The following is a 16,211-nucleotide window of genomic DNA, read 5'->3' as shown; positions in this document are numbered from 1 at the left end:
CTCTCCTCTCCTCTTCTTTCTCTCTCTCTCTCTCTTTCTCACTCTCCCACTCAGACTGTCAAATAAGTAAATAAACCTTTGAAATTTAGAAGGTTGAGTTTTGTTTCTTCCTGTTTCTTTTTATTTTTTTCTGTTGATTTTTCATGCTTTTCACATTTAGGGCCTTTCTTCACATGCCTGGGAATCTTTGTTGTCTTTTCATTTAAGACTGAGGTACTAAAAACTAATTGGAAAGGATTCTATTGCAAGAATTTACTGATTTCACATTTCTCTTTCTTCCCTGGGCTTAGATTTTAGATTTTTCTGACCTGTTGTGTTATTTATAACTTGCTCATCTTCTATTACTCCCTCTCCTGCTCTTTGAACTTGTGGGTTTATGCCTGTAGTAGTCCCCACCTCCACCCACAATTTCTGTTAACCCACAGTCAGCCTTATTCTGAACATATTAGATGGAAAATTCCAGAAATTAAAAATTTATAAGTTGTAAATTCCATGCCATTTTGGGTGATGAAATGTGCTGTCTTGCCCAGAACATGAATCATCCCTTTGTCCAGTTTGTGCTCTATATGCTACCAGCCTGTGAGTCACTTAGTAGCCATTTGGGTTATCAGATTGACTGTCATGGTACTGCATGGTCCCAAAGCACAGGAGTAAAGACAACGCTGGCAATTCAGATATGCCAAAGAGAAGCCATAAAGTGCTTCCTTTAGCAAAGGTGAAAGTACAATAAGAAATTCTGAGAGTGAGACCATATTCACCTCACTTTTATTATAGTCCATTGTTACAGTTATTCTATTTTATTAGTATTGTAGTTAATCTCTTACTGGTACTAATTTATACATCAAACAATTTCATAGATATGTATATATAGGAAAAAACACAGTATATATAGGGTTCGGTGCCATCTGTAGTTTCAGACATCCACTATAGGTCTTAGAACTTAGTGCTTGTAGATAAAGGGTAGCTACTGGATTACTGTCATTTCACTGGGGTTTTGGAAGAAAGTAAAAAATAAAACATCTGTGTTTAACCAGAATACTTTATATTTTAGAGTTCCTGTTAATACAGTAAATCAAGTTAAATGGAACTCAGGGATATTAAGGTCAAGTTAGTGGGATATTGTGGCCATCTTAAGTGGTCTGTCAGCCTACAATGTTTTTATAAACCATTGTGTAAAACAACTTTTGATACATAGTTCTAGAAACATAAACAACGTTTCTTCTTGTTCACTCTCATGTTCATGTCAAGGAAGGATTAAATCCCATAACTATTATATAAGACAAATTATTTTAGAGGAATCTAGTTGCCTTGCCAGCATGAGTCAATATTAACAAACTGTTTTAAGGCTTAGAAGTTGACCAATATAAAACATGCCTTCTTAAGAGCTAGTACAGTGCTCGCTTTGGCAGCACATATACTAAAATTGGAACGATACAGAGAAGATTAACATGGCCCCTGCGCAAGGATGCCACGCAAATTCATGAAGCGTTCCATATTTTTATGTTTTTAAAAACTCTGCTTATCAAAAGAGATACACTCTAGAATATAAATGTATAAATTATAAGTTTACTCAAAATAAACAAATACAAATTTTGTGGAAAAAAAAAAGAGCTAGTATATACCAATCAAAAGTGTTGATATTGAGATAATTTGTATATACCATTAGGTCTTTACATAAGCAGTAAGAAACCAGATTAGGATTGTTATGCAGTCCTACCTCAGGCAAAATCAAGGAATTCTTTAGTGAGTGGATCTCACTGTTTATTTTCAACAAGGTTTCATCAATGTTACATGTAAGGAAATGTTGAAAACTGTCTCACGAGCTGATAAAAATCAAAAGATCATCTTGGTCCAGCCTTTCATTTTATAAAGGAGGAAACAGGAAGTCTTTAATGAAATTACTTGACCAGGGTAACTCATATAGTTATTAGTACAGCCACTAAACTATACTTCTTGAATCCCAAACAATTTGTTCTTTCATTGTGGTAGAATAAAAAAAGAGGGATGTATATAGTAAATATGTTGGTATATATTTATAATGCTTACTGAGCAAGGGAGTGATTTTTAAAGGATTTACTTTTCATATTTATAGAAAGAGGAAGAAATTTGGAATCCAGCTTTAAGGTAATAGGAACTAACCCAAGATTGTGTGGATAACAATGGAAAAAAGGCATATTTAGACTGGATTAGAAGATAATTATCAGGAGCCTTAATAATTAACTTTATTCATGAAAAATAGGGTTTATAAGATATAATAAGGAAGATACCAGAATTGTAGCAACAGGAAAATATAATGAAATCACAGAATGATATTGAATTTGATAATGATAACTAAGCAAGTCAGTTAAAAAATAGAGCTTTGTGGACATCAAGGGCAATTGGTACTAAAATCCTCCCAGTTGGTTGTGGAAAACTGCTAGAATGGGGGAAAATAGGATATTTTTTAGTTTTTTGTTTATTTTCCCCAGGGGTCTTAATTCTGTGTTTTGAATATCTGTGGTCACCTTGCATTGAAAATAAAACCAACACAACTGTCCTGCTGTCCCCAATTCACCCCACAAAAGACTCCTATTCCTTCTATTTTAATTGTTGACACAATTATTTGGAATACTTAGAATGTATTTTAACCATTTATTTGCCTGTCATTTCTGCTAGATTACTTATACCATGTTAAAGATTAAATCTTTTTTTAATTTTCATTTATTTGAGAGGTGGGCTTGGGGGTGCCCATCAGCTAGTTCACTCTCCAGATATCCACAGTGGGTGGGAGCCCATTAGCTGGAAGCAGGAATCCAGAGCTGGGACTCTGATATAGAATGCAGTTGTCTTAACAGCCATGCCAAACACCTACCTCCTCCTTGAAGATTATCTTATTTGTATTTGTATCCCTAGTGCTTACCATAGACTTCACTCAGGAAGTGTTTGGTTGTTGAAAGGGAGCTTGGCCCCTTGTGGAAAGCCTGTGTTTGCACACTCATTTGGCTCCTTCCTTTTGGCCATTCACATCATGGTGTCTTTACTTGTGTTGGTAATTCAGACCTGGACTCCTCTTTTCCAGCCTTATCCCTCCCACTCATCTAAAATTCCACTTAAATTTCGTCTTAAATCTTGTCCCCTAAATCCACCTCTTTTCTCTAGCCTTCTATACAAGACTAATCCTTGTACTGTTCATTACTGATAATAAATTGTTAAATTGACCATTTACTTTATCTCTTAATCATTTTCACACTGCTACATTATATAATAATGATAGCTACCATTTAATTGAATATCCTTTACAGATCAGACTTAGATACAAACTATCTCAAATGGTCACACATCCCTTAAAGGTACAGTAGTGTTGCCCCCTTTTTATATCTGAGAGGTAACTAAAGGTCAGAGAGTTTGAATAAGTGACTTGCTTAAAGATCCCACATATCTAAACCCAAACATTTTCTAACTCCAATAAAACCTTTGCTCTTTGAGCTGTACCGCGGTAGCTCTTTCCTTCTCCTTCCTTCTTTCTCTGCAAAATAGACATTTTAGGGGTATCCATTCTTCACCATGTCTGCCACATTTTATAGTTGCTTAATGAATATTTGTTGAACTGGGTTACTGGAGTATTGAAACCTACTCTAGCTTTTTGTATTTTCATATTTCATTAAGATTTTTTTAATTGCGTGTTTCTTTTTCCCACTCTCCATAACTTTATAAGTATACAGTTTCTTTTAATTATATAATGTAGTAAAAGATGTATTTATTTTGTACATTCAATGGCAATAAACAAAATGTTCACATTTCTTTTTTTTTTTTTTTTTTTTTTTTTTTTTTTGACAGACAGAGTGGACAGTGAGAGAGAGAGACAGAGAGAAAGGTCTTCCTTTGCCGTTGGTTCACCCTCCAATGGCTGCCGCGGCCGGCGCACCGCGCTGATCCGATGGCAGGAGCCAGGAGCCAGGTGCTTTTCCTGGTCTCCCATGGGGTGCAGGGCCCAAGCACCTGGGCCATCCTCCACTGCACTCCCTGGCCACAGCAGAGGGCTGGCCTGGAAGAGGGGCAACCGGGACAGAATCCGGCGCCCCGACCGGGACTAGAACCCGGTGTGCCGGCGCCGCTAGGCGGAGGATTAGCCTAGTGAGCCGCGGCGCCGGCCTAATGTTCACATTTCTATAAGCATAAGAAAAATTTTATTTAAAATAAGCGCAAAAAGAATTTGTTTTAAAGATTGTCTTTGACAGATACTGCAATATAGCATGTGTACAATCTTTTATAGTTCGAGACCGTGTTCGGACAAAAATGGAACGTGATATTTTGGTAGAAGTTAATCATCCTTTTATTGTCAAGTTACATTATGGTAAGTTATGAGCCACCTCTCGCCTAATCCTCTCATCTCATCCCCCACTCCTAAGTGCATTCAGATATACTAATGTGTATCAATGTATATTTGCATATATTTTGATGTGTTTATTGGATACACAACTCATGGGGATTAAGCCATTACTTTTTAAACAAACTATAAAAACTTACTGTGTTCCTTTTAAATATTGTAAAGTGTCTGAATAATAGTTGTAGGAATAAGTAATGATCATCTTTGCTTTTTCATCATAATAGTATTCCAGCATATTATAGTTCACGTATATTAGCCCAACCTAAAGGCAAGAAAGATCTCTAATTTGGAAGTTGTGAAACTATCACTTTTCTTTTCCCGAAAGCCTTATGCTTTTTCTCAGTGGATAAAGATCTAGTGAGCCTTAGTGTGTATGATTAAATCTAACCAACTCACATTTTTCCCCCCTGTGGTTAGTGGCCTTTTCTTTTTTTTATTTTGTTGTATAGTTAAATAAGTCTTTCTGTTGCAAGTTTTTCTTACTGATGATGTTCAAAGCTATTGTATTCCTGAGAGACTCTTGCCTATAGAAAATCTGAAATTAAAAAAAAACTTAATTTAGTGTTTCCACATGAACAAACTAGGGGAAATCAATGGTTAGTTTCCTTTTAAGTAAAAATAAGTTTAAATCTATAATATTATCATTAATTTTCTAAAAATAATACTCATTTATGAACTAACCTAATGTAAACCTTGAAAAATAAACTATGGTGGATTAAATGGAAATTTTCATTTCTTCATTCAGCTTTTCAGACTGAAGGAAAGTTGTATCTTATTTTGGATTTTCTCAGGGGAGGAGATTTGTTTACACGATTATCCAAAGAGGTATGTAATTAATCTCTATTTTTAATCTGTTTATACTCATCCTGTTTCAACTCATGTTTTGTTGTATTTCAGTATTACAGCCATTGTGTTCTCTAGTGACACAAGATTCTTACATTGAAGAACCTGACCCAGAAGGAGTTCATTTCCTACCTTATGAACCTTTTCTGAAGGCAGGACTTTAAATTGACAAACTATCATTGTCTTAGCCCAGCTTTAGTAATAGTTGTCTGAAAAGCCATAATATATCGATAAGGTATCTTTAAACAATTAGTAACAGAAATTCAGTATTTTCAACATCACTTTTAATTTCTGAAATGTTACTGTGGTGGGCCAACAGTGTCACAACCTGAATATGATTGTTACTTAATATGTAAACTTATTTCCCCTTATTGTGCATAGTTAGTATTTAGTAGATCGTTGTGGTTGACTGAGTAAATAATTTTTGCAAATTCCGTTCATAAGTAAGTTGTGGCTAAAGCTGTGAATAATTAGCATATTTATAAATTCAATGAATGTTTAAACTCTAAAGCTTTAAATAAAAATCACAGACACAAAGAAAAAATAAACTCAGAAAAAAAATATTTTATTTCAGGTGATGTTCACAGAAGAAGATGTCAAATTCTACTTGGCTGAACTTGCACTTGCTTTAGACCATCTACATAGCCTGGGAATAATCTATAGAGACTTAAAGCCAGAAAAGTAAGGAATCATGCTACTAAGCTGACTACAATGTAATATTATTTTGGATGTCTTAAAAAATAGAGTAACTTCATAGAACTTCCCACAGCTTTGCACTAGAGGGCCTGTGTTTCACATCTGTACTAATACTATGTATTCTCAGCCTTTTAAAATTTCAGTTAATCAAAAAATATCTTGTTCCCATTTATATTCTTTGATTTTTAATGAGGTTGAAATCTATGTAAATTGGTAATTTATTTGAAAGAAAGAAAGTGAGAGAGAAGTTGTTCCCATCCACTCCCTAATGCCCACAGTGGCCCTGGCCAAGGCTAGGAACTGGGAATTCAGTTCAGGCCTGCCACATGGGTGGCAGGATCCCAATTACTTGAGGCAAGCTTTGAACCTAGGCACTTTGATCTGGGACAGTGGCTTTTTTTTTTTTTTTTTTTTTTTTTTTGACAGGCAGAGTGGACAGTGAGAAAGAGAGACAGAGAGAAAGGTCTTCGTTTGCTGTTGGTCACCCTCCAATGGCCGCCGCAACCGGTGCACTGCGCTGATCGGAAGGCAGGAGCCAGGTGCTTCTCCTGGTCTCCCATGGGGTGCAGGGCCCAAGCACTTGGGCCATCCTCCACTGCCTTTCCGGGCCACAGCAGAGAGCTGGCCTGGAAGAGGGGCAACTGGGACAGAATCCAGTGCCCCAACCGGGACTAGAACCTGGTGTGCCGGCACCGCAGGAGGAAGATTAGCCTATCTAGCTGTGGCGCCGGCAGACAGTGGCATCTTAACAAGTAGACTAGATGGCAATTTGTATTTTTGGGCAGGTTTGCTGTTCATAAATGTGCTTTGCTCATTTTTTTTTTAGAATATTGCTTTTCTCATTGATTTATAAGAGAACTTTAGAAACTAAGGATTTCAGGCATTTGACATGTGTTTAAAATATATTTTTCCACTCTTTATTTTTAACTTTATGTTGTAATCTACTCACTTTCTTCCCCTCTGTCAGGTGTATTAATCTTTACTTTTGTGATTTTTCCCACGACTTTTATTTTTTTGTAAAATCGATTATTTATTTGAATGTCAGAGTCACAGGGAGAGGGAGAGAGGGCTTTCATCCACTTGTTCACTCCCCAGATAGCCACAGCAGCCAGGGCTGGCCCAGGCTGAAACCAGGACCCAGAAGCTTCTTCCAGGTCTTCCCACGTGGGTGGCAGGGTCCAACTACTTGGGCCATCTTCCCAGGCCATTAGCAGGGAGCAGGGACAGCCAGGTCTCAAACCAGGGCCTATGTGTGGGATGCTGGCACTGCAGGCAGCAGGTTTACCTGCTACGCCATAGTGCTGGCCCCAATAATGCCCTTTATATTCCCCTAAATGTGTTGGTCTGCATCTTAATCAAACATCATCCAGATTGTTGTTTCTGTTTTTTTTTTTTTTTTTCAAAAATAAGTTCTTTGTTTTAAAGAGATTTGAAAGTATGCCCCTACTGAATTACCCTCAATGGTAAACTTTAGTAGTTATGTTTGAATTGATAAAGTAGAAAGGTTGTTGGTATTTTTTTATCATAGTAAATTGTATTAAGTCATTTTACTTGTACAATTTTTATTTAGAATTAAAAGGAAATGACTGTATAATGGGATAGCTTTAAATGTAAGTCAAACAGAGGCAGGCACACATTGTGGTGCAGCAGGTTAAACCACCTTTTGGGGCACTCACATTCCAGATCAGAGTGCCAATTTAAATCCCAGCTACTTGGCTTTGATCCAGCTTCCTGCTAGTATACCTGGGAAAGCAGCAGATGATGACCCAAATACTTGGATACCTGCCACTCTCATGGGAGGCAATGGATGGAGTTCCAGACTCCTGGCTTCAGTCTGGTCCAGCCGCAGCTGCTATGGGAATTTGGAGAACTACTAGATGGAAGATCTTTCTCATACTCTGTCTCTGCCTGTCACTCTATCTTTGTCACTCTGCTTTTCAAATAAGTAAATCTTTAAAATATATACATGAGAAACAGTTTATTACTTGACCTTTCAAGTCATTACAGTAAAATACCTATTTAGAAACAGTTACTGGCCTACAGCTTAGTACTTTTTTTAAGTCAAATTTCAGTAGTTTTATACAAATAACTTTTTAAAATATTTTATTTATTTATTTGAGAGGGAGAGACAGAGAGAAAGGTCTTCCTTCCGTTGGTTCACTCCCCAAATGGCTGCAACTGCCAGAGCTGCACCTAAGCCAGAAGCCAGGAGCTTCTTCCCAGCCTCCCATGTGGGTGCAGGGACCCAAGCACTTGGGCCATCCTCTGCTTCCCCTCCCCCCCCCCCCCCCCAGGCCACAGCAGAGAGCTGGATTGGAAGAGGAGCAGCCAGGACTAGAACTGGTGCCCATATGGGATGCCAGCACCACAGACAGAGGATTAACCTACTGTGCCATGGCACTGGCCCCCAGCTTAGTACTTAATGGTATTACTCTCCGCTCAAGTATCTACTCAAGCCAAAAACCTGGACATCATTCTCCCATTGATCTTTACCATGAGCCAAAGAGCTAACTAGATGCCCTTTATTTACTCTGTGGTGTTTTCTTAAGTTGCAGATCTGATTGTCTTTACCCTCCATTTCTGTACACCTTTTCTGAAGGAAGAAGCCTATAAGCCCTTTGCAGATTGGCCTCAAGCATACTAGTTTTTAAGTGCTCCTAGAGGTTTATAGCATTACCTTTGGCTTTTTTTTTATAAATGTGTGCCTAAAATGTTTCCCTGTTTTACCCTGGCCTTTTTTTTTTTTTTTTTTTTTTTTTTTTTTTGAGTCTAAAGTCATTTATTTTAGAATGATTCTAAAGTGGCTTCAATTTTAGCTTCTAAAATATGTATTTAATAGTTTCAAAAGATCTCACTTTTTTTTTCAGCATACTTCTTGATGAAGAAGGTCACATCAAGTTAACAGGTAGAATTCTCATTTTATTAAAATATTTCTCCTACTCTATAGTTTCCTGATTGTGGTACAAATATTAAATAATACATTATCTTAAAAGTTGTTCTTTTAGTAATTAATATAAATGTTAGAACTCAAAGTTGAAAATTTACCCATGTAAATTACTATAGGATATTTACGAATCAAATATTTACTTTGACAGATTTTGGCCTAAGTAAAGAGTCTATTGACCATGAAAAGAAGGCATATTCTTTTTGTGGAACTGTGGAATATATGGCTCCAGAAGTAGTTAATCGTCGCGGTCATACTCAGAGTGCTGACTGGTGGTCATTTGGTGTGTTAATGGTAAGGTTTAGGTTTTTGGTTTTGGGGGCTTGAGAGTTATTGTTTTGTTTCTTAAATGAGAATCAGCAGTGAATGTTATGAGAGAAACTGATGTTTTATGTTATAAATCTTATAGCTTATGTAATAAATAACCAAGAAAAATTCTTGCATACCATGGAGGACTCTGGAACCTATTAATAGGTTCTATCTTCTTCCTGATTGGAAAAGGCAAAAATATGTTAACCTAGAATTTTTACTAACAGTAACAATATAAAGTATTAATGTTGTTTACTGTTTGGGTGAACGTACCCCAGAAATTTATAGTAAGTAACCCTTAAAATAAGTTTGTATGAAGTTGGCATATCTCTCAAATTATTCACCTATATACACTGTAATTGCCATTTAAAACATAATTGATTTTTGAAGAAGAGCTATATACCCCAAATATCTTTTAGGAATTCTCAAGAAATTGAGCAGTGAATATGATGGAAATATACAACACTTGTTTTACTATGTAGCAATTTTAAAAGATTTGGTTATAATTAAGTTTTTTTTTAACTATTAGCCTAGAGATTTTATTCTTGGTGGCTAAATAACTCTGATTATTTTGCCTTTCTGTAGTTTGAAATGCTCACTGGTACATTACCGTTCCAAGGAAAAGATCGAAAAGAAACAATGACTATGATTCTTAAGTAAGTACTCTCTATTGGAGATGTTTGGTGTGATTTTAAATGCTCCAGCAGCAGGTATTTGGCCTAGCAAATAAGGTGCAAGTTGGTACAGTCATGTCTCACATTGGAATGCCTGGATTCAATGCCCAACTCCTGATTCTGGCTTTCGGCCAAACTGGGAGGCATTAGCAGTGGCTTAAGTGCTTGGATTTATGTCACCCAGGTGGGGGACCTAGATTGAGTTCCCTTCAGCCTGGCAGGCATTTGGGGAGTGAACCAGTGGATGGGAGCATGTACTTATGTTCTCTCCGACTCAAAAGGTAATTTTTTTTTCAGAATTACTTTATTTCTTTGAAAGAGTTACAGAGAGAGAGAGGTAGAGCCAGAGAGAGAGAGTTGTCTTCCATTTCGCTGGTTCACTCCCCAAATGACCACAATGGCCAGAGCTGAGCTGATCTGAAGCCAGGAGCCAGGAGCTTCCTCCAGGTCTCCCACGCTGGTGCTAGGGCCCAAGCACTTGGGCCATCTTCTACTGCTTTCCCAGACCACAGCAGAGAGCTTGATCAGAAGAGGAGCAGCCGGGACTCAAACCGGCACCCATATGGGATGCTGGCACTGCAAGCTGGGGCTTTAACCCACTGTGCCACAGCGCCAGCCCCCAAAAGATAATATTTTTAAAAATAAATGCTTTGGACTGAAAAATTAGGTGTTAGAATATCAGCAGTAATAAAAGAAATAATTAAGAAATTCGTCGGTTTTACATGTTTAAACACTAGGACACTGCATAGACTCAGAGTACTCAATATATTATTTTTATGTTAGTGGTGAAATATTAAAGGCTTTACCTTTGAGATTTGGAATACAACAGTCATGCTCCTAATTCTGTCACATTGTCTGTGGGGTGCTAGCCAGTATTGGTAAGGTGGACAAAAAAAGGTGTTAAGTCTTTCTTAAAAACGAAAGAAAAATTGTCATGACTTAGATATGATGACTGCATAGAAATCCAATCAGCATTTAAATTTTTGGAATTAGTTAAGAGTTCAGTAAAATTCATTGTTACAAAGTCAATAAACAAAAATCTGTTTCATGTCTGTACAGTAGCAACATGCTATTTGAAGATTGGCTGCCCACCTCTCAAGCAGGAGTGTTGTCCCCAGTCTTATGTTAATGACGCTAAGACACCGGAAACTTAATCCAATCATGGTTTATAGGTGGGACTGTGGGAAAATGATTGTATTGGATTTATTCATTAGGGTTCAGCCCCAATGAGTGAATCCTAGTGGTTTTATAGGGAAAGGGAAAGAGACCAACAGAGACAGACATGTATGCTTCTGCCATGATATGATGCAGCCAAGAGGGACCCTCACTAAGGCCTCTGTCACGCTGTTTAGAATTTGAATTTCCAGAACCATGAGCCAGAATAGCCCTATTTTCTTAATTAAGTAGCCTGCCTCAGGTATAGTAACGAAAAGCTAATACACAACAGAAAGTGAAATTTTCCAAGAGGATACTGTGTATACCAGTGTAAGAAAGCTGATTTTACTGCTGCTGATGCTAATGCTAACGGAGGACACTGCTGTTCTGGTAGTCTTTCAAAGCAGTATAGACCTCCAAGCTTATATAGGGTTTTAATGAAGGATGGAGCTCAAAAATTGGCAGATTTTCAGGTCCATAAGGGATTTGACATGATCTGTAAGAATGTGATTACTTGGATGGAATTGTTGGCACTCAGGTGTGCTCAAGTGAGTCCGTTTCTATCTGGCTAATTTTCATAGACAAAGAACAATCACTGGTTGGCCTACAAAAGTGTTTACCAGGCAAAAATTATCATTGACCAATTCAGTGTACTTAACCAATTGAAAAGACCAGCACTGTAGACAGTTAAGCCACGATCTGCAGCACCAGTGTCCCATTTGGGTGCCACTTTGAGTCCTGGCTGCACCGCTTCTAGTCGCACTCCCTGATAATGTACCTGGGAAAGAAGCAGAAGCTGGCCCAAGTGCTTGAGGCCTTGCTACCCAAGTGGGAGACCTGCAAGAAGGTCCTGGCTCCTGCCTCTTGGCATGAATCTTAAAAAAGAAAAAACTGGCCGGCGCCGCAGCTCACTAGGCTAATCCTCCGCCTTGCGGCGCCGGCACACCGGGTTCTAGTCCCGGTCGGGGCGCCGGATTCTGTCCCGGTTGCCCCTCTTCCAGGCCAGCTCTCTGCTGTGGCCCGGGAGTGCAGTGGAGGATGGCCCAAGTGCTTGGGCCCTGCACCCCATGGGAGACCAGGAGAAGCACCTGGCTCCTGCCATCGGATCAGCATGGTGCGCCGGCCGCAGCGCGCCTGCCGTGGCAGCCATTGGAGGGTGAAGAAAGAAGACCTTTCTCTCTGTCTCTCTCTCTCGCTGTCCACTCTGCCTGTAAAATAAATAAATAAATAAGAAAAAACTGAAAGGATTTAAAATCAATTCTTGGGGTAAGGTATTTGCAGAGCAGATAGGTCTCTGCTTGTTACATTGGCACCCCATATCAGTGCCTGGATTGGAGTCTCAGCTTTGTTCTTGATTCCAGCTTCTGTCTCATGTACAACCTGGGAGTCAGCAGTTGATGGCTCAAGTAGTTGGGTCCCTGCCACCCATGTGGGAGACCTGGAGTGTGTTCCTAGTTCCACGGGCATCTGGGAAGGGAACCAGTGAATAGGAGGTGTCTGTCTGTCTGTCTCTTTCTGTCTTTCAAATTAAATAAATCAAAAGTTTAAAAACCAGTGCTGGTGGTTTTCCTGTTACCATGGTTACATAACAGTCTTTTCCTAGGAGTGTGGAAACTTTTTTATTCTTGTGATTTTAACTTTTTCCTCTATCCTGTTTTTGGTTAAACTTTTTGGCAAGATTATTTTATAGTTTCAGTTCTGTGCTCCCTGTTGCATTCCATCAGGAGGCTTACAGTATCTAGTCGTCTGACTCTAAGTGGTGGGATTCAGTAGTTACGGCAATTCCTGCCATTGTAAAGTTCTCTGTCAGCCTTATAACTAAGGTTTCATTCATTCATAATCATTATTTGAAACACTTATAAGGAATTAAAAATGATAGTTTTTAATTAAAATAGCAGTTATTTTTCTGAGACAATGAACTTGCCTTCATCAACAGGTCTTTTTAGTTAACTTGAAATAAAGTTCAAGTTAAAAGAAAATTAGAACAAATACTTTTTAACCTTTTCTTAGTTAATTCTGATCGTTTGGGCCCTAGTTATTCCCATTGAATGCAATGTCCAGTGAGTTAGGTTTTTAATTTAGTTTTGCCTTTTTTCTTTTTTTTTTTTTTGTGATGAACTCATGGAATTTAGTGATCAATGTGAATATGTTTGTGTTTATTATTTTTCATGCCCAAATTGTTCCTTTTCACCTTTTAAATGTTCTGTCTTCAAGGTTACATGTATTCTTTCTTCCATCTACAGGCACCAGACCTGCACTTCCCATTACCCACCTGCCTGCCTAACTGTCCCAAAACACACAGCATGCATGACTTCACATCTTTCAATTGATCTCACTTTGATGTTCTTTTCCTCTTTTTGAACCACCAATTAGCAGCATTTCTGTATACCCTCTATCCCAATCCAGAAATCTGGACATCATTCTTGATTTCATCCTCACTCTTGTATATCCAGGTACTCTCCAAATCCTATCCAGAACTGTTTCAGTGTTCTAGCCCTTCTTCCTCATTGTACTGCTAACTGCTCAGGCCATGGTGACCTCTTACCCAAACCACCTAACCTTCCAGATTGCTCTCAACAACCATGGAATTACCTTCTTGAAAATCAGTTTGGTGATGTTAGTCCCCTGTTTCAAGACTTCTGCTACATTCCTGTTACTTAATATAGTAGTGTTTCCCCAGTTTTGTTCAGCAGAACCCTAAATTCTACGAAGTGTTAATAAGTGTTGTCTAAAAAAGAGGTACTGCAAGCACATGTTTAGAAAATACATTTTTGGGGGGGGTCTGCTTTTTTTGGCCTTTTATATGCAGCATATTTTATTTCCTGTCTACAACAAGGATTAGAATAGATAACAGTCTATAAATTGATAAGCTCATGAAATATTTATCTAGAAGGATTAATGTTATTCAGTAAAATTTTAGAAAGTGCTGGCCAAGTAAATAAATGTTCAATTTCAACTTTTGCATTATATTTAAATCCTGTCATGATCTCTCATGTTAAATTAGATAACCCCTATCACCCCCTGACACTTTTGCCGCATTTTTCTCTGAATTTGTCTCTCATTGTACTAGAGCTATCTATATCCACCTTCCCCTGACCACGGGAATCATCCTAAGCACTAAGTAGTGTAGGAGCACAGAAACAGCTCACTGAATAATAAGTGAATCCATTTCTGAAATAGGAACCTTCAGCAGCTCTGTTATTATTGTCATACTTACAGGATCCTTGGTTTCTTTAATTTGTAGGTTAGGAAAAGAGTAAAATTATATATTGCAGCTAAAAGAGGCCTTCAAGCTCATCCAGGCCACTGGTTTTCAGACTGTGTGTCAGAGTCTCAAATGTCCCACAAACCCTTCTCCCACCAGTTGCCCTTCCCTCAGGAACTACGAAAGGAAATAGGAAGGGGAATGAGAAGATGAAGCACATGTTCTCTTACGAGCTGTAAATATTGGATTGCTTAAATTCCCTTTAGAAAGGGGTTCCAAGGCTACAGCTTGGGAGCCATTAGCATAGCATCCAGTCCCCTTATGAAGCAGTGGCTACAGGCCAAAAAGGATTGACTTTCCAAAGGTCACAAAGTTCTTAATAATAGAACTAAGAGCTAAGACTCAGATGATCTTACTTTCACAGTAGTGCTCTTTGCAGAAAGCTGAAAAATGAAAAAGTTCATTAGATTATGGACTGAAATAGTGTGCTCAAACAAAAGCCTGTACAGGAATATTCATAGCAGCTTTATTCATGATAGCCCAAAACCAGACACAATCCAGATATCCTTCAATAGGCAGATTTCTGAATAAACTGTGATACTTGCATAGAAGAGCCGGTATGTGTGTGATGAAATGGCTTAGAACTTGGGGCCAGCATTGTGATACCATGAGCTGAGCCACTACCTGTGACACCAGCAATCCATATGAGCACAGATATGATGAGTCCTGGCTGCTCCACTTCCAATCCAGCTCCCTGCCAATGTGCCTGGGAAGACCATGGAAGATGGCCCAAATACTTGGGCCCCTGCCACCCAAGTGGGAGACGAGAAATTCTGGGCTCCTGGCTTTGGCTTGGCCCAGCCTGCCATTGCAGCCATTTGGGTAATGAAGGGTGATGGAGGATCAATCTCTATCTCTCCCTCTCTCTGTAGCTGCCTTCAAATAAATAAATCTTTTTTTTAAAAATGGCTTAGAACTAAATACATACACGCAAATGGCAAATACAACTGGGGCTATCTACAGGTATCTCAGAAGATTTAATTCAAAGCATTTAAAAATAAAAATACATACACCTCCAAAAAATGAAACTTTGTTATATGGATTTGTTATTTAGAGCCAAACTTGGGATGCCACAGTTTTTGAGTCCTGAAGCCCAGAGTCTTTTACGAATGCTTTTCAAACGAAATCCAGCCAACAGATTAGGTAAAAATTTTAATTAATTTTTTCTTTCATGTTTTGATTTTTTTTGTTGAGGGGTGGGTGATAGATATTTGTTTTTGTGATGAGATTGTTAAATGTTCAAACAAGTAGTAAAACTCTGTGCAGTGTTTTCACATACATTTATCCTTGAAATAAAAATTCCCAATCAATTTTTGATAGGCGCAGGACCAGATGGAGTTGAAGAGATTAAGAGACATTCATTTTTCTCAACAATAGACTGGAATGTAAGTATGGAATGGAACTTTGCTTGAAATATTTTTATAATTAACACATGTCTAAGTCTCTCTTTTCTCTCCAGAAACTATATAGGAGAGAAATTCATCCACCTTTTAAACCTGCAACTGGTAGGCCTGAAGATACATTCTATTTTGATCCTGAATTTACTGCAAAAACTCCCAAAGGTAAAGAGAAAACATGAAAACCCAAATATAAGACAATGAATACATGTTTGTCTTGTTGATCAGAAAATGTTTTCCAAGATCACTAGGCATATTTGAAATGCTCAGTATTGACATGTGTATAGTGGCTACCATATTGGACAGCACAGATAAAGACAATTTCCTTCATTCTAGGAAGTTTGATGGGATAGGGTTAATGTTTGAATACCATTAACCCAGTAACAATATTTATTATATTCCTCAAATGAATTGGCTGTTTTCTAGTCCCTGAGGGAGCGAAGTTAGAATTGTTGTGGCAATAAGTGATCAGATCATATCCAATACAGTACTGAGATATCCTGGACTGCAGTCGGTATATAATTACCTTTCAAAGGAATCTTCATAAAATTTTTTGCTCTTT

At 38.1% G+C, this 16,211-nt stretch overlaps 1 protein-coding gene and 1 non-coding gene across 11 annotated transcripts in view; both read left to right on the top strand.

Annotated features, from left to right (window-relative positions):
* The window catches only part of RPS6KA3 (ribosomal protein S6 kinase A3), a 112,092-nt gene that overhangs the window by 74,113 nt on the left and 21,768 nt on the right, over positions 1–16,211 (top strand). For all 10 annotated transcript variants that reach the window (XM_070067183.1, XM_070067182.1, XM_008272438.4 and 7 more), the window contains 9 exons: positions 4,253–4,333; positions 5,112–5,191; positions 5,784–5,890; positions 8,773–8,810; positions 9,001–9,143; positions 9,744–9,814; positions 15,307–15,395; positions 15,573–15,637; positions 15,712–15,814. In XM_070067183.1, the coding sequence (XP_069923284.1) occupies positions 4,253–4,333; positions 5,112–5,191; positions 5,784–5,890; positions 8,773–8,810; positions 9,001–9,143; positions 9,744–9,814; positions 15,307–15,395; positions 15,573–15,637; positions 15,712–15,814 (777 nt within the window). The remainder of the gene's footprint in view (positions 1–4,252; positions 4,334–5,111; positions 5,192–5,783; positions 5,891–8,772; positions 8,811–9,000; positions 9,144–9,743; positions 9,815–15,306; positions 15,396–15,572; positions 15,638–15,711; positions 15,815–16,211) is intronic.
* LOC127485107 (U6 spliceosomal RNA) lies at positions 1,394–1,500 on the top strand. Its single transcript, XR_007912281.2, has one exon. It is a non-coding gene; the product is annotated as a U6 spliceosomal RNA (small nuclear RNA).

Source organism: Oryctolagus cuniculus, chromosome X (genome assembly GCF_964237555.1).
Source record: "Oryctolagus cuniculus chromosome X, mOryCun1.1, whole genome shotgun sequence".
Lineage (NCBI taxonomy): Eukaryota > Metazoa > Chordata > Mammalia > Lagomorpha > Leporidae > Oryctolagus > Oryctolagus cuniculus.
The sequence above is the reverse complement of the archived record's forward strand: the minus strand, read 5'-3'. Positions and strand labels throughout refer to the sequence as shown.